Below are 25,212 nucleotides of genomic sequence, written 5' to 3'. Positions count from 1 at the left end.
TATCCATGTTCATAAATACATGTATACATATATACAGTTATACACACACACATATTTATTAGGTTCAAGTATCTCTGTGTGGTCTGGCTATCTAAGTGAAATAACAGACTAATACAACTGAGAAAACAAAGTTACCTTGTCTTAGAACCAGTAGGCAATTCAATAGCAGAAGACCCCTAACTTGGAACCAGCTCAAGAATGGGAAAAGGTAACCACAGTGAGGAAAACCCAAGGAAATAGAAGTATTCCAGTTGACTCAAATTAGGCAATCATCCGTGGGAATGACAAAAATAAATGCCAATAATTAGCTCAGGCACCAAAGGGGAGGAAATATCCACAACTTTAAAAATAAGGCATTTTCTAATGAACATCTCCCTAGAAATGATCACTTGTGGCTATGTTGGCATTGTTTTCTTACCCACTGCACTGGTAATAGGGAGTGAGCTATCAGAATAAAAATATATTCAGATCACTTATTTAGCCTTATTATCATTTTCTACTACCTTTATGTTATAACATATAGAAATATGTAGGCTTGGAATAACGGGCACTTACCAACCAATTCTCATTTCTTTTGATACTAAGTAGCATTAAGTCTTTGTTTACAAAGAAGGATAACAAATACAATTTCTAAAAATTTTATTTTACCAAAAATAGTTTCTGATAATTTTAGCAAATAGGCACAGTTCTGCAAACTACAATCTTTAAATAATAAAAGAGAGTCTTGAAGGTTCTCACTATCTTCTACCCTACCTACCCTCATTCTTCTCTGCTATTGGTCCCCTCCCCACCACTTTTGACCATCTACCATAAGTGGAACAACAACAAGTCAGTGAGAGTTTATGGATGAGAAAGAAGCAATTAACCAAGAAATGATCTTAAGGATAACAACAGTATGTTTTAACTTAACAATTAGTTTAGAAATTATTGCACAGGAGACCTGGCTAGGCATGAATTCATTTACTGCCCTCTCAGGCCAAAGATCTTGGAGACAAATTGGGCCTGGGGATGAGAAATGCTAGCAGATATCATTAATGACATTTGTGAACACAGAGAACCTGGTCCCTTCAGATGCTAAAAGCTGGTGAAATACATCAAGACAGAATGATAGAGTGGAAAGCACATTGGGCTTTGCATTAGGAAACCCAGGTTCAAATCTGGGCTGACAGTAACATGCTCACAAGTTCTACAATTCATCATCTTACCTCTCAGAGCTTCACTTTTTTTTGTAAAATGAGGAAAATAATACTTTCACTACTTCATGGGATTTTTGTGATGAGCACTACATAAACATGAATAAGTATTATTGTATACTACCTCATATTGGTATGGAATTTTATATAACAATTCATAACCAGAATGAAAGGAACCTCAGTCATCATCAAGTTCCACAGACAAGAAAACTAACACTCAGAGAGGTCAAATGACTTACCTAAGGTCACACAGCTTGCTACTTAGTGACAGGAGCAGAACTAGAAATCAGATCTCATGATTTTCCATCAATATACTTATCACTCTCCTGCAGCTGCCTCTTAGTTAAATGATTTTACACAATCCCTCTGATAACATGCACCAACAGTCTTGAAATACTCAACTTATCTACCCAAATAAAATATGACATCTTATCCCTGCAAGAATTTAGGCAGATGTGATCCAGAATTAAGTAGCCCTAAATAGGAACTTTCAGCAGAATTGTTTAAAATTTAAAAGTAAGCCTTTATTCTGCATAAAGTCACCCAACTGATTCTAAACCTACTCTGCCACCAAGAATCCTCTCAAAATCAAACCACTCACTAGATGATGGGATAATCTACATATCTGACACTTTCTATTGTCCCCTTCTTCCTAAAAATTCTACCCTTGGCTTTCATGTCTTCAAGCCTGCTTCTTCTCTTCTGCCTTACCCCTTTACCTCTAACAATCACCCATGGCCCAGTTTTTGCTCTTTAATTCTTCTCATTCTGTATTCTCTTCCTTCAATTTCATGGGTTCAACTCCCATCTACACAAATCTCTACCTCCAACTTCACTCCCTCAGTTTCGTATTTCCATGACTTGAGGAATACATTTAACAAATGAAACTTGAAATGTTAAAAATAAATTAATAATGATAATAACAGTTCACATTTTTGTGGTACTATGAGGTTTACAAAGCGCTTTTCTAATGACAATTCCAAGAAGCAGGCAATACATTTTATAAATGAAGAAAATAAAGATAACAGGTGAAGTGACTTGTCCAAAGTCCAACTGCTCATTAGTAGCAACTGGGTACTCAACCCAGAGCTTCTAACTTTAGAGCCAATGTTCTTTCCACTACAATACAACTGCTTCAAGACTCCCTCCTGCCCTTTCACCTTCCTGAAGGCCCTGAATTTAAAATTTTATTTTTTCACTTCTTTCTCTTTTTTCTCATCTTGTGCCTCCTCACTATCAATCCAAGTACTAAGTTCCATAAATTTTAAGAATAAAATGTTAAAGTTGGAAGGTACCTTACAAATTATCTAGTCTATTCTCCTCCTTTTACAGATAAAGAAACTGAGCCTCATATTTCAAACTACTTGCCCAAGTTCACACAGCAAATCAGTCAGTCATGAAGTATAAGTGGAGCCCAAGTCTCCTGCTTGCTAGGCCTGTGCTCTTTCCACTATAGGTAGAGACAACCTAAGAATGCCAGGACACTTCAAACAGGAAACTTTACAGTGCCTCTGGATTTATCCCTCTCTTTCCATTTCCACAGATAGACCTCTTCCAGATTTGTGTTGCCTCTTACCTTCATTATTGTAATGGAGAGTCTGGTAGTGGTCATCCTTCTTCCTTCCAAGTTTTTCCCTCTTTAATACATCATATATATAACAGCTGCTGTTATGAACAGCCTTCTTTAAACCCAATTTCCTTTACCTCCTATTTAAGACTCTATAATTGATCTTTTCGTTTTCAAATACAAAGTCCTTTGCCTAGTATTCAAGGCTACTGCATAGTACCACACTGTTTATGTTAAATCCTTTGTAACAAGAATCACCTCTGCATTTTGCCAACAATCCCCTATCCCATACCTTTCTAACCTCATCTCAGCATTCCACAAGACGGCTGTTGTCCTCTAGCCAAACCAATCTGTTTGTTGTCCTCTCCATTCAACTCTGTGCCTTTGTCCTTGGCAACACTCTTCTTTTTGGCCTGCATACAACTACTGTTCCTCATGATGTGGTTAAAAAACTCACATCCTACAGTAAAAAGAATTCTAGATTTAGAGTTTTAGGACCTGGGTTCAGTTCCTGTTTCTGCAACTTACTCCCTGTGACCAAGCAAGTTAATCTCCACCTTAGTTTACTTTATAGTAAAATAAAGAGAGTTAACTAGATGACCTTGAATGTTCCTTCCAGCTCAAAATATGTGGTTCTATGATTTGATTCTAACCACATCCTGTATTACCCCACTCTGATTCACTTTAGGTACAAAAAGGATACAAAATAACACAGCAAGCATATATTTTTATTTTTCACTTACTGACATGTTACTTTGCAACTGTCCTCAAGGCAGTTCAAGTAAATATTCTGAAACTTCCTATGCTGTAATCTCCTTGTTGTAGTCAGAGAGCCTCTAAGAATGTGTCAACCAACAGAAAGTGCTCAAAATAAGCTCATTAATGAGTTCCACCTGCTTTTTGGTGAAGGGGGAATGGAAGAGTGTCCAGATTTGAGACTTTATCAGTGTGGAGAATGTCCTTCACAGGTGCAAATCAGCAACTTGTCTACTATAAAGTTTTAATCTGAAAAGCTATTTTATATTATGATTATATTGTTCAGTCAAGTCTGGCTCTCTTTACCACCAAATGGGTGGGGCTTGCCATTTCCTTCTCCAGCTCATTTTATAGATGAGGAAACTAAGGTAAACAGGGTTAAATGACTTGCCCAGAGTCACACAGCTGGTAAGTGGTCATATTTGAACTCAGGAGGAGAAGTCTTCCTGACTCCAGGTCAGGCACTCTATCCACTGTGCCACCTGAAAGGATATTAAGGTGCCAGAATATTGTATCTAAAATACTCAATTTAATGTTGATAAAAGTTACATGGAGGAAGAAAAGTCTCTGTTAATCAGAAAGGAGTCAGTTGATTTCTCAGATATACAAAGATCTATAAAATATATCTGGTAACCTCATCTGGCAAACAAATATAATGGCATGAACTGCTGTTAATGGCTGGAAGAGGTTTATTAGTTTTAAGACTATTTATTATAAACTAAGATTTTAAAACCAGAAATAAAATCTAAATAACATTTCTGTTGCATTCATTGACATTATTATTATTTAGTTGGAAGTTACACTATTATCAGATGTTTCTAAAACCTTGGCAGAATAACCTTGCATATTTAAGCTCAATCTGTTTATCAAATCTCAATTTTAATACACATATATATTTAAATTAGTCTACAATACACTTAGACATAATAATCAAGCCATGTCTCCTAATTTTTTTAAAGTCACATTTTCTAACTATGAGATAAATATGAACCTATTACTGTTTCTGAATTACCACATATCTACAGAACTTAAAGGGACTACTTCATTTTACTGACAAACAGAAAGCTTAAGTGTCTTGCCTAAGGTCACAGATTTGGCAAAAGCTGTGACAAGAACTCTGGTTTCTTGAGTTCCCTACCACCACATCTAGAGATCACAACAGCTTAGAGAAACTCTTACAATATTCAACATTCATTCACTAAACTTTAGGCAAATGCCTACTATGTACTAGCAGCAGGCACCTGCTAAATGCTGAGGATACAAAAAGGAAAAGGAAAACAGACTCTAGTAAAATACAAACTTGGCTTATCTCACTTTCAGTTGTATTTCTAAAGAACACCTTCCTGTACATAGAACTTCTGAAACGTAAGAAAGGAAAGTAAAACAAAACAAACACACACACACACACAAGTGAAAAAAAGGTTAGAGCTAAGGTCATTAGTCCTGAAGTCTGAGCAGACTTCAAGATTGCTATATAGTGTATGATGTCCTTTAAAGAAGTCTAATATTCTTTAAAGAATTTGATACAAAGATAACAATAACAAATTGTTTTTAAAAGCACAAATACCAATGAACTTAAGAGTAAACAAAAAAGGGTTACAAGTTATCAACTTAGTAACAAGCTGCATTTCTTATTTATACATTAAGGCAAGGATTACTTATGATCAAGAAAACTACACGAATTTCTAAAGGAGAAAGAATTTCAGGTACTATAACCTATTAACTATTCTTTTAAGAGAATGAATACAAGCAAATTGTATAACTAAGTGGTAGGAAAATTGAAAATTCTTTTACTATCTTTCCCATAGGTCTCAGTAAATAAATCTCTGAAAGAAATTGTAGAAACTGTTTAATGAAATTTCTCTAGTATGTCTGAGAAGCAGAACCATGTGACGTATTGTTCAGCCCTGTTTTGAAAAATCATAGGCCGTTTTTGAAAGTTAAGGCCTAACCATGGCTCCATGTGAATCCCAATTAAAACTATGACTCATAAACAAGTTTACCTGCAGGAATATGTTTCTTAATTCATGAGGATCACCTCGCTTGGTTGTCTGCACCTGTAAGGTCAAAAAAAAAAAAAAGGCTGGTTAATGCTTCACTAGAGAAATTTACTACAATCTAAGCAGGTAAGAGTTCACTTCCAGACAATCGATTCGCTTATCTCCTTAATAAGTATATTTAGTTTAAATTCAAAACAAAATAAAAAGACACCAGCTGTTGATTACAGCTGTCACATGGGATGGCTGTGACCTGAAGGGCTGAAGGATAACTAGTAGTGTGAAAAACTGGAGGAAGCTGCAAATTGAACATACAGTGCTTCTGTAACAGAGAAGGTAGGCGCTAAGGTTAAGTAGTTAAATTTTTTTCCCATTCTATTAGCAACGCAGTAGCAAACGCCCATCTCCACACCAAGAGGCCAGGAAGGGGTCAGCAACCGGGAAGTCAAAATGCCCAAGTTAAACTCATGGCCTAGCAGCCTTCCCAGTGGAAAACGATCCTGCTTAAAACATGATGCCGGTGAAATGAAATAAAAAATGAAGTCTTTTTTCTACTTCCAATTAAGATTGTAGCAACATTCTCAAAAACTCTCAACTCTGCAACCTGCACTGCTAATACCAACGTTGGCCCCTGATTACTGAAATAACGCCCCTAATTACTGCACTGAGGCCCCTCATCAAAAAAATATCATTCCCTTCCCCCACTGCAAGTACCCCCCCCCCACCTTGGCCTGACATGCAACTTCCTCCCACCCTCTTTCCGCCACAATTTCCCCAGGCTCACGGATGTATGCCCCCCGAATCCACCCCCTTGGCAGGGTGCCCGAACCAGCTTCATGGTCCACACAAGACCCTCAAACTCCCTGTCCCTCCTCCTACCCTCCCCCAGGCAAGCATCTTCTCCTCCCAACCCATGCACAGATTTCCCCCCGACCCAGGAGCTGGAGACCCGAAATGCGTTTATCAGAGAGCGAAGCAAAAACGGAAATGCGAAAAGAGAAGAAATTTTTAAAAAAAAAGCCCCGGTAACGTTTCCTATGCCATAAGCAGCAGCAGATAGTTGGAGTCACCTTGACCGCCATGCTGTGCTCGGAAGCCGGGAGCGAGCTAGTGAACGAGCCAGCGAGTAGAGCTGTCAGGGTGCGCGCGCGCCGCCTCCCTGGCCCAAGGCGCGCGCGTCCCTATGCAAATGAGCCCTGGGAGGACTAGGACTTGGATCCCGCTGGGCAGGGGGCTGTCCAGGTGCGAGGTCGCTAGGCCAGGAGGGGAGCGATCCGACTGAAGAAACCCAAGCCCGAGGGTCGCGTGCTATAGGCTGAGCTGAGTTTGCTGCTGAGGGGCCCAGAGGCCGCCGCCACCACGGAGAAAGCCCTGGTTCTCCTTGGGCCTCTTAGTGGGTGTGGTTTTGCTCACTGTCTCGGGCAAGGCTCGGGCTCCAACCTCTGAGTTGTTTTATCCCGACGTGGGCCAGAGTTCCAGAGGTTACAGAACACTACCTATTATTGCCGGTAATAACACAATAAATAAAAATAACAAATAATACTGATAACAAAGATTCAGTATTATTTACATTGGGGAGGATTTGAAAGCAAGATAAGATTTGATGAATGTTTTTCTGACTGGAGTAGGGCTGGGCTCCTGGTCAATGGAAATCCAGTTAACTTTTGAACCTTTTGCTATCATAAGGTCCTATTAGCAATATTCCCCCTCCTCCCCAGCTTTCCAGGATTCAGCCTGTGTCCAGTGAGTACAGATAATCTAGAAGTAACTTCAAACTCCATTTCCCATCCAACTTAGAAAACAGAGATGTGTATTGCCCCCTTCAGCTCCTAGATTTTTATAAAATTAAAATTTTCATTGTCTCTTTATAGCTTGGAAAGATCTGCATTCCTCCCTCACTGACAGTCTCTACCACACCCTGACCATATGATAACTGATATTTGCCTTTAATCGTCTAAAGATTACTGCAGCTTTATAAAATCAAAAAATTGCAAAGTGGAAAGGAGGATCACAGTCAGGTAGTCTAAAAAAACCCAACACTCCCTAAACAGAAGTACCCTCTACACTGTCTACAACATACCTGACAGGCAATTATCCAGACTCTACTAGAAAATCTTTAATAAGGTACTCTCTCACCTTCTGAGATTTCATTCTACTTTTGGAAAGCTTAAGCTGTTCGAAAGTTTTCTTTGTTTTCAATTAAAATGTGCCTCTCTGCAACTTGTACTCATTACTTCCAGTGCAGACTTCTGGGATCAAGCAGAAAGTGCTTAAAAGCTCTCTGTAAGTCAGCCCTTCAAATGCACGTAGACTGTGCCTTCCTTCTCTTCCTGTCTTCAGACTTCATTTCTTCTGCCTCATACCCTTGCCAGCTGTGGGAGGTGGGCAAATTATTTTACCTCTCTGCTCCTCAGTTTCTTCATCTGTAAAATTGACACAATAACACCCCTAATTCCTAATGGAGTTGTGGTGAGGCTCATGACATACATTTTTGTAAACTTTAAAGCACTACATAAATGTTAGTTATTTCATTGTAATTCTCTAGACAAAAGATCTCTAGTTTCTTCAACTAATTTTCATACGACGTGACCTCCAGTGCCCTCGCCATCTTTGTCATCCTTCCCTGGAAATCCTCTAGCTCAGTGATATTGTTAAAATATTAATGATCTGGTGTTAGTAACTGAAGTCTGTATTAAGATGTGATCTGACCAGGGACAATGGAACAGTCACCTCCCTTATACTTGATACTATGCCTCCATTAAGATAACTCAAGGTAGAAAATATGAAATCCGAAGGATGGGGTTCAAATTCTGCCTCTGATAATTACTATCAATCAACCAATCAATAAACATTTATTAAGTGCCTACTATGTGCCAGGCACTGTGCCACTGTGCACTGGGATTCAAAAAGGCAAAAGATAGCCCCTGCCCTCAAAGAGCTTACAATCTAATAGGGCGACAACATGCACAGAAAAATATACAAAGCAAGTTATATACAGGATATATCAGAAATAATTATCAGAGAGAAGGCACTGGAATTAAGAAGGGTTAGAAAAGGCTTCTCAGGGTCTCCAGGTGGTACTGTGGATAGAGCACCAGCCCTGGAATCAAGAGGACCTGAGTTCAAATGTGACCTCAGACACTTGACACTAGCTGTGTGACCCTGGGCAAGTCACTTAACCCCATGGCCTATCAAGAAAAGAAAAGAAGAGAAAAGAAGAGAGAAGAAAAGAAAAGAAAAGAAAAGAAAAGAAAAGAAAAGAAAAGAAAAGAAAAGAAAAGAAAAGAAAAGAAAAGAAAAGAAAAGAAAAGAAAAGAAAAGAGAAAAGGCTTCTTACAGGAGATGGGATTTCAGATGGGACTTAAAGGAAGCCAGAGAGGTCAGTAGTCAGAGTGGAGCAGGGAGAGCACTCTAGGCATGTGGGACAACCAGAGAGAATGCCTGGAGCTGAGAGATTGGAATATCTTGATCTTGGAACAGCCAGGATAGAAGTGTTACTGGATTGAAGAGTCCCTTTTAGGGAATAAGGCATAAGAAGACTGGAAAAGTAGGGGGCTAGGTTATAAAGGGCTTTGAATGGCCAAATAGAAAATTTTGTATTTGATCCTGAAGGCAAAGGGGAGCCACTAGAGTTTATTGAGTTGTGGAGGGTGTGTGTGTGTGTGTGACAGGATCAGACCTGTCTGCACTAGAGTGATGGCAGTGTCAGAGGAGAGAAATGGACATATGACAGATGTTGCAAAGGTGAAACTGACAGGCCTTGTCAACAAACTGAATACAAGGGGTAAGAAATAGCGGGGAATTCAGGATGACTCCCAGATTGTGAGCCTGAGGGACTACCATGCAAGCTCCAGGTATGAGTGGGCCAAAGGTCCCTCCCCAATCTGCCAGAAGCTTGTCCTCTTTATACAGTGCTAGGCAGGCCAGAAAGAACTTGAGCCTAGTGATTTACTGCCCGTAGGGGTGCCTTTTGCATGTGTTTCAGCTTTAGCTACACTGTCAATTAATAGTTCTCCTCATCATGTTGGTAGCAGATCAAAACATATAGAAGACTTGTATATGATCCATTTTGGGAAACAGAGTTCTTCCATTATATGTTACTGTACCTTTTGGGGTGCTGGTTCCCTAATCCCTTCCACGTATAGTCCTCAGACTTCTTGTGACACATTCATACACTATAATTTCCTAATTTGTTCATCTGTTCCCCAATTGATAAGTATACTTACTTTCCAATTTTTTGCTGCTATTGTTAGTCATTTTCTTCTTTCTTTAATCTCCTTATTGTATTGACCTACTAGTGGTATTGCTGAGTCAAGGATTATACAATGTGTAATGACTTCAGGGGTATAGTTCCAAACTGCTTTCCAGAATAACTGGATCAATCATAGCTTTACCAATAGCACCTAAAAATCTGATAAGTATATATACTTTCATCTAAATCACTGAAGAAAAAATGCTAAATATAAAGTCAAGGATAAAATCCCTTTATTATTCTACAAGTCTCCCTTCAAGTTGATTTGAAGAAAACTGTCAGACTACTCATGGAGTCCAGTCATTCAAACAATCCCAATCTAGCCCCCCCCCCCCCCCCCCGGCTCCTCCAGAGCCATCACAGTCCAGTGGCAGGACTGAGTCAAGATGACTGGGGATGGCTCAAGATGCCGTGGATGACCTTGACATCTTCAAGGTCTAACCAAACTCTAAGCATTCCAAAACACCTGCTTCAGCTGCCTTCATGGCTGTTGGAACAAATTGTTCTCATTCACCCATTTCACGGGGGGGGGGGGGGGGGGGGGGGGCAAAGACTTTGTGCAACTCTGCCTCACTTAAATCCAATTTACACATGAATCAAAAAAGAAAAATCTAGCCACATTGATCCATTGGATCCCTAAGGATATAATAAGAGACTTTGAAATCTAGATTAAATTAAATCTTCTGATCTAGCATACATGTCAAAAACATGGAATGATCACCATTTCTTTTTCTTAATGATCATAAGCCATCTCTTTAATAATATATTATTGAATATGTACAATCCTCCTTTTTTTGCAGAGGTGGAGTGTGATTATATATTACAGCATATACTGTCAGATTCCATTGTGTTGGCTAGTTTTGCTGAACTGTTTGCCCTCCCTCTCTTTTTTAAATTATTTGTTATAAGGGATGGCTTTTTGGATTAAGGTGGGATCTATTTGGAAATGAAGGTGATATAAAAGCAAAAAATGTCAATAAAATATTTAAAAATAATATTGATGTTTTTTTGGTGAATAATCAAAATCAAGGTCACTGGCCTCTCTATAGCATGTAGTCTACAAACTCTTCCCTTTTTTGAAAATTGGGACATTTGTCCATATCCAATGCTACATCACCTCTCTTCCTATCAAAGATTTTTCAAAGATCACAGAAAATGATTCAGCAATCACATCCCCCAGCTCTTTCAGAACTCTAGGATGTAGTAGCCTTAACTCACAGAAGTCATTTAAGTGCTTTCCTACCATCTCCTCACTTATCTTGAGTTTCAAATCCCTGTTAATTATTTTTGTTCTCTTCCTCCCAATCTGAAGATATTTCTCTTTTTTAGAGAAAACAGAAGCAAATTAACTGAATGGTTCTTCTTGTTCCCTATTGTCATTGCTCATCTACTCTGAGATATAGACATTTTCCTGCTTTGAATTTCATTTTACTCCCCAACAGAACTAAAAAAAACCTTTTTATTATCTTTAGCATTTACCACCAGTTGTGGCTTATTGTGAGCTTTAAAGTTCCTTACACCATCCTTATTGGGCTATGCCATTCTTTTGAAATCATCCTTAGTTTTCCTTTCTTCTATCAAAACTGTACAGGTCATTTAAAAATCTTAGCTGGTCAAATTCCTTATGCATCCACACAAATCTATTTAGACAGCTCAGACTTTTCCATCTCATCAAAACTATTTTTATTTGTTTTCAGAATTTCATTTCTCAATGGAATTACATGTTCTTGAAAATTTCTCATCCCATTTGGCTCAACTTCCTCTATGAAATTTTAGGTAATGGAAGTCTGCTTCTCCTTTCTCTGAAATCATCAAAGTCCACTCTTCCAAAATAAAATTCATTTGATTGCATCAGTACTTTATGTCCCATTTCCATTCCAAAATAGATATCATTTAAGTTTAAAAAAATAATGAAATCAGAAATGAAAATAGAATTTTCTGCTGGCAAGAAAACTCATTCCATCCCTGATAATCTCCCTACAGGTAGCTTCTCTATACTAGATCATCAAGTTATTTATATGACTTTATAATGAAAACATTCCTTTTTTCCAGCTGCCCAAAATCTTACAGACTGAAAAAAAAAGCTTCCTGTGTAATGAGAGTAACCTATTTTAAATGGAAGGAAAAAATTTCTACTTGATTGCTCAAACTTCTAGAATAAGAAAGAAAGCTTAGCATTAGGCAGTCTTCCTAGTGAAGGAGGCAGTAGCACTGTATTTGTCCTACCATAAGCCAACATTTAAAAGTGAAGACACTAGATCACAATGAAAGTTTTCTTCATAAGGTATCTACATTTTATGCAAATTTATAGGTTTTTCAGATGTCTACTTAGCACCAGCAGTAGAAACCAGTAATAAATAAACAAAAAAATTTAAATGAATGAATAAATGAATGAGTGAATAAATAAATGAATGAATAAATAAATAAACCTTCTGCTCTTTGGAAAAGCTAAGAGTATTTCCTCACTTCGCTCCCCTCCTGATGTTCCAGGTAATGGAAGCTCCATTGGATTTTTCATATTTGCCCAGATATAGTAAAGTGTGATTAAACTAAATCAACAAATACATGCTGAGAATCTAGAGTTCTAAATCACTGTTCTAGGCTCCACGAAGCGTGCAAAGAAACTTAAGGCACAGTTTCTGTTGTAGTAATTATGTACTAATATTAGGTAGAACTAATACAAATTGAATTATAAATTGTTTAAACTATGAAATAAGTACACTTTGCAGGAGCTGATCAACCAATTGACTAGCAGAAAATGAACATGTCAAGAAGAACATTTCACAGAATTTCATCTGTAAGTTATTATTTTCATTATAACAATGTAGGACAGCATTATTACTTGTGTTATTGTGAATGAGAATTTTGCCTATTTTTTTCTGGATTGAAAGAACTTAAAAATGAAAACAACAAATTTGAATAGCTAATCTGGAAATTAATTTTCAGGGAATCAACAAGGACTGAGAGTAGAGGAGGGACTGTGAAAGTGTTTTCAGGAAGAGAAATTTAAAAATCAGTCACCATTTTAACATATTCATTGCTGCCCCCAGAAAACTATAAAATCAGCCAGTTGCTAGCCTGTAATCCTTGCTATCTGGGAGATTGAGGCTTGTAGATGGATTTTTTGAGCTAGGGAGTTCTAAACTGCTGCAGACTTAGGTGACTCAGCATCTGCACTAAGTCCAGCATCAACATGGTGAACCCCACAAAGCCACCACCAGTAGAGGCTAAAGAGGGATGAACTGACCTAGGTTGGAAACTGAGAATCTCAAGAGTCCCAGGCCAATCAGAGACGGACTAGGACCATGAACGTTTGAACTTACAAACTGGGTGAGATAGGAAGCTCCCAGTCTTTTAAAAAAAAAAGCTAATAACTATCCTTTTAGACTTGGCTTCCTGGAAGAATTGATCTGCTTGTGAAGTTACTATTCCTGGGAAAACACATTGGCGGCAAGTATAAAACTGAAATGTGAACATACTACACAAATTCACAGATATTTTGCCTACAAACCTAGTCAATTTATTTTTCATTAATTTTTTCAATTATCAAACATTTATATTTTTGCCCTTCTTCCTGCCTTCCCCACTGAACAAAAAGGAAAAACAAAACCTTTATAACAAACATGTATAGTTGAGGAAAACAGTTCATTCTATATTTCATTTATAAGCAGCTTTACACTTCTTAGGTACATGTTAGAACTATACCAGTTTTAAGTCTCCCAGTAAACAAATGTAACCAGGCTTTGGTGCATGCCCAGATCACTTAAGATGGAGGCACTCATATGGGAGACCCCTGAAGACCTGCTTCTGAGAGAAGACATTTTGCATTCTCCTACCATGTGAGTAGAACCAGTCTCATTTATTGGCTATTTAGTCAGAACTGACTGTATCTTTAAACTACCAGAGTTAGACAGTCTTATTCTCTTTCCAGAGATGAAGGTCTTCTCCCACTGCCTAGATGCCATGCACTAAGCAGGACAGGAAGAACAACCTTCCCTTCTGAAGAAACTGGCTTGGGGATTTGGTCTTAATTTGTCTTCTAGGTGTAGGGAGAGGAGTCACCCTGGAGATCAAGCCACGGTGATCTTAGAGATAGTATTCCAAGCCAGAAGTTGCTGGCAGAGTCCGATAAAGAAGCCCACAGAAAGCAAGGTCTGGGTACATGAGCCCAGGGGGACTTTGGACTTGGAACTTGGTAGGACTAATGCTATGTAGAAGTTAAGTGAAGCTAAAACTCTAATTCCCTTCCCCTCCCCAAAGACTAAGGAAGTACATGAGGTTTTGTCCTTAGGTTTGCTCTTGTTATATCTTTGAAGTAAACATTCCTTTGTAAAAGCTAATCTGATTGTTAATTGGTTAAATGGAACTGAGATAGTTGAGGTACACAATCTATGGGGGATTGAGCCAGTGGCAGAGATCAGACCACCCCTCTGTCCCCTAAAGGTACCCAAGAATCCTTGTTGATGAGAGAAACCTAACTCACCTGGCCTTATGGCAGTGAGTAAGGACCTGAGATGTCACTATTATGCTACTATAAAATTATGGTCAGAAAACAGACAATTCCAAACTGTCCTTTCGTCTTACCCTAACTCCTTTTCTTAACAAGGTTGTTTCTCATATATCTTCTAGTCTCACATAGTTACTTTGTTGATTTAAAAAAAAATTTTTGCTTCTTATTTTTACTAGCTTATACAGCTATGTTGCAGCTCTTTTTGTAAGAAGTAAACCCAATGAGTGCATATATCTAAACAATAACAGCCTGTTTCAGCACTAATTCATCTAACTCGAAGAGGAGCTGTTCTTGGGTTATAATTTAGGATGGCAATTTAAAGGCGTATAGACCACTATACAAAAGAACCAGCGGGATGCTATCCCTCCCTACCCTGAATTCAACCTGCCAAAATCGTTTGTCATGATTTCAATAAAGCCATCACAGGAAGGCTATTTGAAGGGAATTAAAGGATTTATAAACATAACTTCGACCTAACCTTTGCCTAGAGTTTCTAAAGTGGTCCCTACAGTCCCCTGAATCATTACCAAATTTGTCATGTAAGTTTTGTTTTCACTCTATTTCATACTAAGCATATGGGGTGTGGCCAGGATTGGGGTGGGGGAGAGGGGAAGGGGAGGCCTAGGACAAGGAAAATCATCTGTTTTTTTAACTGAAAGACTCATTGTCCAACTTCCAGGCAAGTCAACCTCTGTTTTGTAGAAGCTGAGCCAAGCTGACTTGAAAGTCAGTGAATCAGAAGGAATATCAGTTTTGCGCTTATTTTCTAAGTTTGCATGCCTCATGCATTTTATGGCTCCAACTCCTCTGGGTCTTTCAAAATACAAAATCTTGATCTGTCATGTGTGTGTGTATATATATATATATATATATATATATATATATATATATATATACACACACACACACACACACATATATATACACACATACACACACACACACACACACACACATATATATATATATGATCATGAGAGGCAACAATAGACAATCTTTTTTTATTGGATTTTGGAAGGATTGCATGGTATGAGTCATTCTTCCCTTTCTTATCATAATATTTGAGTCCACTATATGTACTATATCAAATGAGATATTTGAAGTGCTTAGCACAATGTATAGCACATAGTAGGTGATATAAAAATGCTAGCTATTATTATCATTATTACCAATAATAATAACAGATTTTTTACTATGGCTACTGCCAGTTCTGTTAGTCTTTGAAGCAGAAAGACTGAAACTCAAAACTTCTTGGCACAAGGTAATTGTGTCAAATTGCCTTTTGCTTTTTTTTTAACCATTTTATTTAGTAATTAACTACATATATCTCATTCACCAATTCTTTCACATATGTATGTATCCTCTTCCCAACTAGATTATAAGTGCCTTATGGACAGGAACTATGTCTCATTCTTCTTGTATACTTTAAAAACTTAGCATGATCAATACTTGATAAATGCTGGAGCTGGGCACTTAATACATTCAAAAGTATAACCATACTGGTTTACACAGAACTTGCTCATTTAGTTTTAGTTCAAAGTTCCTAACAGTTATTTAACAGAGTTATAAATCTGATTAAATTAATTATAATAATGTAGGACAGCATTATTACTTGTGTTACTGTGAATGAGAATTTTGCCTATATGGCAAACAAGAAAGATTTTCCAAAATTACCTCAGTATGTCTGAGTTTTGAGCTTGAGTCTACTTGGAAGGTGATAAGAAGAAGCAGAAGCCAGAGTAAAATACAGGGCTAAGACATTCCCTATTATTCTAGATCTAGGACCAAGTTTGCTTGATTGTTTTTGTATAGATACACTCACACCTGGCACACCTGGTACTTTACACACAGTAGGTATTCAAGTGATACATTATTAATAAAGGAAGAGTGATTCATCCCCTCTGTATAGAATAGTTTCCCACCTCTATTATTTAAATCCCAGTTTATCTCAACATCTCCACAAAGAATGAGCAGTGTGTTTAAGTAATCCATATGATTTTCACAGAGATAAGATGGCTTTGAATGATTACTGAAGTGTAGAAAGACAAAGAAAAAAGAAAGGTATTTTATACAAGAGAAGTAATAGAGGCAAAGGTGTAGAGTTAGTGAGAGGGAATATTTGAGGTCAAAAAGAAGGAAGAACTGATTAAATCCACTGTGTAAGTTATAGAAGTAAATGCTGGTCAAAGAGGCAGCATAACAGTTAAAAGTGGGCTGGAACCTTGGAGCAGGAAGATCAATAGACAAAGAGCACCTTTGACACAAATGAGCCATGCACTAAGGGCAAGTCACTTAGCTTCTGAGGGACTGGCAATGGTCTAAGATCGTAAATTATAGACAAATTGCTCATCTGTATCTGTGGAAGAAGTTTCTAGACTGGAAGTTCTAATACATTCAAATCCCCTGCCTTCTTGTCTTATCACTGATCACACCTGGCAAAAACCCAATTTTGGTTTATTCCCAGTATCCACCTTCTTTGATCCTATTTGTATGCTACTGAAAAGAATGGTAGAAATCATGGAAACATATTGACTGGCCCCACTACAAATTTATGTTACAAAATCTCAACCAGGCCCTCACCACAGAAAGGCAACTCTAATTTAGTCATGATCTCACTCACCTTAAAGCTATACTGAGTCAAGCCATCTGCCATATACCCTCATTGCATCCATTCACCTAATGACTCTACCTTACGGTTTACTGGAAAAAAAATTAAGCCATTTGAAGAGAACTCCTTCTCATATTACTCAGAGACCTTTGCCACTAACTCTTTCTTTATCCTTGTCTCATATGAAGAAGTGGCCCTTCACTTACCAAGACTGACCTCTTAACATACACCCTTGATTCCATTCTCTCCCATTTTCTGCAGCAAATTGCCCCCTTTATCATCCAGACTCTCTAATTTTCAGTCTTAAATACTGGATCTGTCTTTTCTGCCTACAAACACACCAATGTCTCTTTCAACCTTTAAAAAACCCTCACTTACTCTGACCATATCTACTACAATCCTACATCTTTCCTTCCTTTCTTAGCTAAATTTGAGAAAGGCTTCTATATTAGTTATCTCCACTTCCTCTCACCTCAGTTCTAATTCCTCTACAATCTGACATCAAAGCTCATCGTGCAACAGAAATTACTCTCTCCAAAATTACCAGCGATCTCTTAATTCATTTAATGGGGATTTACTAAGTACCTACTATTGCTAGCACTGTGCTAAGTGCTAAGGATACAAAGAACGACAAAAACAGTCCATGCCCTCAAGAAGCTCAGAATCAAATGAGGGCAATCATATGCAAACACTGTACAAACAAGACATATACAGGATAAACTGGAGATAATCTCAGAGAGCAGACATCAGCCTGTAAGGGAGACTGCTGAAGGATTCTTGCAGAAGGATTCCCAGCCAGGTAAGCCTGGAAGCAAAAATGAGGATGGAGGGAATTCCAGAGATGGGGGACAGCCAGTGAAAATTTTTACAGTAGAAATAAAAAATCTTGTGTGAGAAATAGCAAGGATGACAGTGTCACTAGATTACAGAGTATGTGGAGGGGAATAAGGCATAACAGACTGGAAAGGTAGGAGGGGGCCAAGTTATAAAGCACTTTAAAAGTCAAAGAAAAGATTTTGTATTTAATCTTGGAAATGATAGGGAGTCATTTGAGTTTTTTGAATAGGGGGTAACATGAATTCCCCAATTGATAAATGGTCAAAGGATATGAAAAGGCAGTTTTTAGGAGAAGAAATTAAAGCTATCTATAGTTATGTAAAAATGCTCTAAATCACAATTGATTAGAGAAATGCACATTAAAACAACTCTGAGGTACTACCTCACACCTATCAGATTGGCTAATATGACAAAACAGGAAAATTATAAATAGTGGAGGGGAATTGGGGAAACTGGCACATTCATGCATTGTTGGTGGAGTTGTGAACTGATCCAACAATTCTGGAGAGCAATCTGGAACTATGCCCAAAGGGCAACTAAACTGTGCATACCCTTTGATCCAGCACTACTACTACTACTACTACTACTACTAGGTCTGTATCCCAAAGAGATTTTTTAAAAGGGGGTAAGGGAAGGAACTATTTGTATAAACTATTTTTAATAGCTCTTTTTGTGGTGGCAAAGAATTGGAAATTGAAGGGATGCTCATCATTTGAGGAATGGCTGAACAAGCTGTGGCATACAATTGTGATGGAATACTATTGAGCTATGAGAAATTACAAGGGAGGTGGTTTCAGAAAAAAAAAACCAATATGATAAGACCTATATGAACTGATGAAAAGTGAAGTGAGAACTGGGAGATCATTGGGCACAGTAACAGCAATGTTGTAATGATGATCAGCTGGTGAAAGACTTGGCTACTCTGATCAATACAATGATCCAAGACAATTCCAAAGGACTCATGATGCTGTCCACCTCCAAAGGAAGAACTGATAGAGTCTGAATGCAGATTGAAGCATACTATTTTTCACTTTTTTTTTTGTTTTTAATTTTTTGGTCAGTGTTTTCTTTTACAACATGACTAATGTGGAAATATGTTTTGCATGACTGCACACATATAACACATGAAATTGTTTACTAGTTCAGGGAGGGGAGAGAAAAGAGAAGGGGAAAGAGAACTTGGAACTCAAAAAAATAAATGTTAAAAATTGTTTTTACATGGAATTGGGAAAAAATAAAATATTATTCAAAAAAAGAATATGGGGTAACATGGTCAGAGCTGGGCTTTAAGAAGATCATTTTACCTTCTGAATGGAGGATGAGCTAGAATGGAGATTTTAGGCAGGGAGACCAACTAGAAGGCTATTGCAACAACACAGGTGTGAGGTGATGAGGGCCTACCAGAGGGCGGTAGAAGTGTTGGAGGGGAGGAGATGAGTACAAGAGATTTTATTTTTGTTGTCAAATGTAATGACCTTTTCTCAGTCCTCAGCCTTCTTGACCTCTTTTCAACCTTTGTCACTGTTGAATACCTTTTGTTCCTTAATATTATGTCCTCCCTAGGTTTTTGTGATACTGCTTTCTCCTCATTCTCCTCCTACCTGTCTGATCAGTCTTTCTTTGTTGTCTCTGCATAATCTTCATCCAAGTCTTCCTGAAAGTCTCTGTCCTGGGCTTTCTTCTCTTTTTCCTTCTGCATTATCTTATGTGAGGCAGCTAGGTGGCACAGTGGATAGAGCATGGGCCTGCGGTCACTCATCTTCCTGAGTTCAAATCCAGCCTGACACATGCTGTGTGACCCTGGCCAAGTCACTTAAGCCTATTTGTCTCAATATTTTCATCTGTAAAATGAGCTAGAGAAGGAAATGGCAAACCACTCAAATTCTCTGCCAAGAAACCCCAAATGCAGTCACAAAGAGTTGGACACAACTGAACAGCAATAACAATTATCTTACTTGGTAATCTAACTAGCTCCCATACGTTCAATTATCATCTCTATGCAAATGATTCTCAAATTAGTATATTTAGCCATAATCTCTCTCAAGCTATAGTCACATGTCACCAACTTCCTTTTGAACCTTTCAGATTAGAAGATCTGCAAAGCTGTCAAATCTGATGTGTCCAAAACATAACTCATTGTCTTTTCCCCCAAATTCTCTTCTCTGACCAACTTGCCTTGTTGTCATTATTGCTTCTCCTTTGTTCTCAAAGAGGAGCAATGACATCAGGAAGGTGATGCCGTGACATGCAAGTGATTTAGATTTAAGTGAGGAAGGTCTGTGCAAGGTCACCAGCCTCACTCTCCTCCGGTGCCATCAGGGTCCAGTGGCAAGATATACATCAGGGCAACTGTAGGTAGCCCCACACCAACTTACCTATGACAACTAAGAAGTCCACCATCCTTTCAGTCACTCAGACTCCCAACCTCTGTCTTTTACTAGGCCTCATTTACTATTACCTTACCTATCCAAACTTTTGACATACCTTATTGTTTTAACCTTCACAAAATCTTTCATACATGTTCCCACTTTCACTCACACAGCCACCACTCTAGTACTGCCTCATCATAGCCTCCTCATTGGTTTCCCCACCTCTAGTTTTTTCCCAACTCTAGTCTATCATCCACTCAATTGCCAAAGTGATTTTCCTAAAGTACAGGTCTGACCATGTCATACCCCTTCCCTGCCCCCCCCAGCTCAATAAGCTCTAATGGCTCTCCTTTACCTCCAAGATTAGAGGTAAAATACTCTCTCTTTTTAAGCTCTTTATGACCTGTCCCCTTCCTATCTTTCCAGTCTTCTTAAACTTTATTTATTTACTGGAGGCTATTGGGGTTAAATGACTTACCCAAGGTCACACAACTTAAATGTCTAAAGCTCAGGTTCTCCTGATTCCGGGGCTGGTGTACCATTCATTGCCGCACCTAGCTGTCCCTTTCTTAAACTTTAAAATCCCCTTCGAGCACTCTGCAATCTAGCTACACTAGCCAACTTTCTGTTCTTTACACAAACCCCATTTCTTGATTGAGTGCCTTTTCACCAGCTCTCCTAAAATGATCTCCCTCCTAATTTCATTGCCTTTATTTAAGTTCTAGTTCAAATCCTCTTTTCTGCAGCAGGCCTTTCAGGGGTATGTTGCAGCCAGCTTGACCTGGCTCTCCAAAGCCAATTGTTAAATTTTCTGGATGAGCATTTATACTCTGAAAATTCACAAATGCTACAAATCATGGCTTGATTTATTAATATTTTTAATTAACATTAAGGGGTTTCTGCTTGCTGCCATACCCAGGAAGAAGCTTGTTGAACCAATAACATTAGCAAAAACCCCATTGATTCTCAGGGGGTTTTAATGCTTTAGAGGATGAAATAGCCAGCCATATTCTGGAAACCTGACCTGCTAGTGAAATTACAGGTTGAGAGACTAAGTCCAGAACCTATAATTACTACAGGTAAAATGAGAATATTCCTAGTACTCACCTCATAGGTATATTGTGAGACTCAAATGAGACAATGTACATAAGGTCCCTTGAAAACTTTCAGGCACAATGTAAGTATCTGTTCTATAGCACATAGAAAACTAGGTTCAAGTCCTTTGACATGTTCTGGCTGTGGCCTTGTCTATAACCTCTTAGTGGGCCCCAAGCAGTGCTCTTAATAGTAAGTTGCAGAAAAGGTGCTGATCTGCATTGTATTTTTTCCCCCAGCTTTGGAACTAATTTATTTTATTTATTTTTTTAAAAATATGCTTCAATTTATATTCAGACACCATCAGTTCTTACTCTGGGGATGGATAGAATTTTTCATCATAAGTCCTTTAGAATTGTTTAGGGTTATTGTATTGTTGAGAATAGCTAAGTCGGGGCAGCTAGGTGGCGCAGTGGATAGAGCACCCACCCTGGATTCAGGAGGACCTGAATTCAAATCCAGCCTTAGACACATAACACTTACTAGCTGTGTGACCCTGGGCAAGTCACTTAACCCCGTTGCCTAGCCAAAAAAAAAATTTATGAAAAGTGAAAAAAAAAAAGAGAATAGCTAAGTCATTCACAACTGATCATCTTACAATATTGTTGTTACTTTGTACACAGAACATTGTGCTTTGCATCAGCCCATGCAAGTCTTTCCAGATTTTTCTGAGAACATCTTGCTCATCATGTCTTGTACTACAATAGTATTCCATCATAATTACATATCACAACCTGTTCAGCCATTCCCCAGTTGATGGGCATCCCTCAATTTCTCATTCTTTGCTCCCAGAAAAGAGTAGCTATAAATATTTTGGTACATATAGGTCCTTTTCCTTTTTTTTTTTATCTCTTTTTGGATACAGAACTAGTAGTGGTATTGCTAGGTCAAAGGGTATGCATGGTTTTATAGTCCTTTGGGCATAGTTCCAAATTGCTCTACATAATGTTTGAATCAGTTCACAACTCCACCAACAGTACATTAATGTCTCATTTTTCCCACATCCTTTCCAATGTTTGTCATTTATCTTTTCTATCCTATTAGCAAATCTAATAAAGTATAAGGTAGTACCTCAGAATTGTTTCAATTCGCATTTCTCTGATCAATAGTGAGTTAGAGTATTTTTTTATATGGCTATAGATAGCTTTGATTATTTTATCTGAAAACTGATCATATCTTTTGATTGCTTAACAGTTGGGGAATGGCTCTTTTTTCTTTTTTTAATTATTATTAATGAATTAATTTATTTATTTTTAGCTTTCAACATTCACTTCCATAAATTTTGAGTTCCAAATTTTCTCCCCATCTCTTCCCTCCCCCTACCCCAAGACCACATGCATTCTGAATACCCCTTGCCCCAATCATATTCCAAGCCCTCTGATCCCTTAATGTAGAAGCTGCTAAATCTTGTATTATCCTGATTGTGTTTCCACAATACTTGAATTGTTTCTTTCTGGATGTTTGCAATATTTTCTCCTTGACCTGGGAACTCTGTAATTTGGCTACAATATTCCTAGGAATTTTTCTTTTGCAATCTCTTTCAGGAGGTGATTGGCGGATTCTTTCCATTTCTATTTTACCCTCTGGTTCTAGAATATCAGGGCAGTTTTTCTTCATAATTTCTTCGATAATTCCAGATAGTTTCTTGAAAGGTAATGTCTAGGCTCTTTTTTTGATCATGGCTTTCAGGTAGTCCAATAATTTTAAAATTCTCTCTCCTGAATCTGTTTTCCAAGTCAGTTGCTTTTCCAATGAGATATTACACATTGTCTTCTATTTTTTCATTCTTTTGGTTTTGTTTTATAACTTCTTGATTTCTCATAGAGTCATTAGCTTCCATTTACTCCATCCTAATTTTTAAGGAATTTTTGCTTCAGTGAGCCTTTGGACCTCATTTTCCATTTAACAAATTCTCTTTAACGCATTCTTCTCCTCATTGGCTTTTTGGACCTCTTTTGCCATTTGAGTTAGTCTATTTTTTAAGGTGTTATTTTCCTCAGTATTTTTTGGGGTCTCCTTTAGCAAGCTATTGACTTGTTTTTCATGATTTTCTTGCATCACTCTCATTCCTCTTCCCAATTTTTCCTCTACTTCTCTTACTTGCTTTTCAAAATCCTTTTTGAGCTCTTCCATGGCCTGAGACCAATTCACATTTTTCTTGGAGGCTTTGGATGTAGGAGCTTTGACTTTGTTGTCTTCTTGTGGTTGTATGTTTTGATCTTCTTTGTCACCAAAGTAAGATTCTATAGTCTGAGTTTTTTTCCTGCTGTTTGCCAATTACTTGACTTTTTAACTCTTTGTTAAGGTAGGGCTCTGCTTCCAGGGTGGAGGGTGTTTGGGGGTTTTGTGTACCTGTTTTCATTGTTCCTTCTAGGGACCTGTAAACTTTCAGTTCTTTCAACGTGGTATGATCAAAGAAAAGGTGTTTACTCCCTTCCTGGCCTGTGCTCTGGTCTATGAGTGACCATAAGCACTCTTTTCTGCCTTGGAACCATGATGAGGATTTTCTCTTCACCATGTTACAAGCTCCACCTCATCAGAACTCCTCCTTGCCCCAGAACCACCACCCAGGACTGCAATCCAAATCCTAGTATAGGCAAACCAAGAGAATTCTGCCTCAGTGCCATCAGAGAGATCCTTGCAATCCCTCTCTAATCAACCACTCGATCCCCCTATTGTCTGGGGGCTGAAAGCTCCAGATGTAGCCACTGCCACTGTTGCCACCACCCTGGGGCTGAGGTAGTGCCAGGACTGGGCTGGGCTCCTCTTTTACTCAGGTCTGACAGACTTTTCCCACTGACCTTCTAAGTTGTCTTTGGTGTTTGTGGGTTGAAAAGTCTGGAAACCACCACAGCTGCCTGTGACTCAGTCTCTTGAGGCCTACTCCATCTTTGCCTGTGTGGCGCACGCTGAACCACGTTCCTCTCCCTCCTAGTCAACTATCCAACTATCCTATCAACTATCCAGGTTGTCTTGTGCTGGAAATTTGTTTCACTCTTGTCTTTTTGTGGATTCTCCTGACCTAGAATTTGTTTAGAGTTTTTTTTTTTTTATGAGGCACTTGGGATTAAGTGACTTGCCCAGGGTCACACAGCTAGTAAGTGTCAAGTGTTTGGTCTGAGGCCAGATTTGAACTCAGGTCCTCTTGACTTCAGGGCCAGTGTTCTATCTACTGTGCCACCTAGCTGCCCCTAGAGTTATTTTTTACAGGTATTTGGAGGGGTTTGAGGGAGAGTTCAAGCAAATCACTGCTTTTACTACACGATCTTGGCTCTCTTTATTTTTATAAATTTGACTCAGTTCTCTATATGTTGAGAAATGAGGCCTTTATTAGAGAAACTTGCTTCAAAATTTTTTCAGTTATTATTGCTAACTGTATTTCCCTACATTCCATCCCCCCTCATTTATCCTATTCTCTCTCTCCTTTCAGCATGTCCCTCCTCAAAAGTGTTTTGGTTCTGACTACCCCCTACCCCAATCTGCCCTCTCTTCCATCACCACCCCCCTTCTCTTATGCCTTTCCCGTCCTACTTTCCTGTAGGGTAAGATAGATTTTTATACCCAATTTTATGTGTATGTTATTCCCTGTTTGAGCCAATTCTGATGACAGTAAGATTCACTCACTACCTCTCACCTCCCCACTTGTCCCCTCTACTGTAAAAACTTTTTCTTGCCTCTTTTATGTGAGATAATTTACCCCTTAAGCACAACTTAAGCACACTGTCCCAAGCTCCAGGGGTTTTGTGCAGCTGTTTTCAGAGATACTCCTAGGGACCTGTAAGTTTTCAGTTCTTCCAAGGTGGTATGATCTAAGAAGAGGTGTTTACTACTCTCCTGGCCTGTGCTCTAGTTTGTGAGTGACCACAAGCACTCCTTTCTGCCCTGGAATGGTGAGGAGAGTTTCCCCTCCTCTGTGGCTGCAAGCTCTGCTGTGCTAGTTTTCCTCCTCACCCTAGGACTGACACCCAGGACTGTGACTAGATCCAAGTATGGGTAAAGGTACAGAGTCTTGCATCAGTGGTAGCAAA

At 38.5% G+C, this 25,212-nt stretch overlaps 1 protein-coding gene across 1 annotated transcript in view; it reads right to left on the bottom strand.

Moving 5' to 3' along the window:
* SLC25A12 (solute carrier family 25 member 12) overlaps positions 1 to 6,860 on the bottom strand; it is a 107,833-nt gene extending 100,973 nt beyond the window's left edge. The window contains exons 1-2 of the mRNA XM_020990961.2: positions 6,584 to 6,860; positions 5,520 to 5,573 (exon numbers count right to left, since the gene is read on the bottom strand). Of these exons, the coding sequence (XP_020846620.1) occupies positions 5,520 to 5,573; positions 6,584 to 6,595 (66 nt within the window). The 5' untranslated portion in view covers positions 6,596 to 6,860. The remainder of the gene's footprint in view (positions 1 to 5,519; positions 5,574 to 6,583) is intronic.
* Positions 6,861 to 25,212: the final 18,352 nt, after the last annotated feature.

Source organism: Phascolarctos cinereus, unplaced genomic scaffold, assembly GCF_003287225.1.
Source record: "Phascolarctos cinereus isolate Bilbo 61053 unplaced genomic scaffold, phaCin_HiC Scaffold_726;HRSCAF=1367, whole genome shotgun sequence".
NCBI lineage: Eukaryota > Metazoa > Chordata > Mammalia > Diprotodontia > Phascolarctidae > Phascolarctos > Phascolarctos cinereus.
This window is presented reverse-complemented; position numbering and strand designations above follow the sequence as displayed.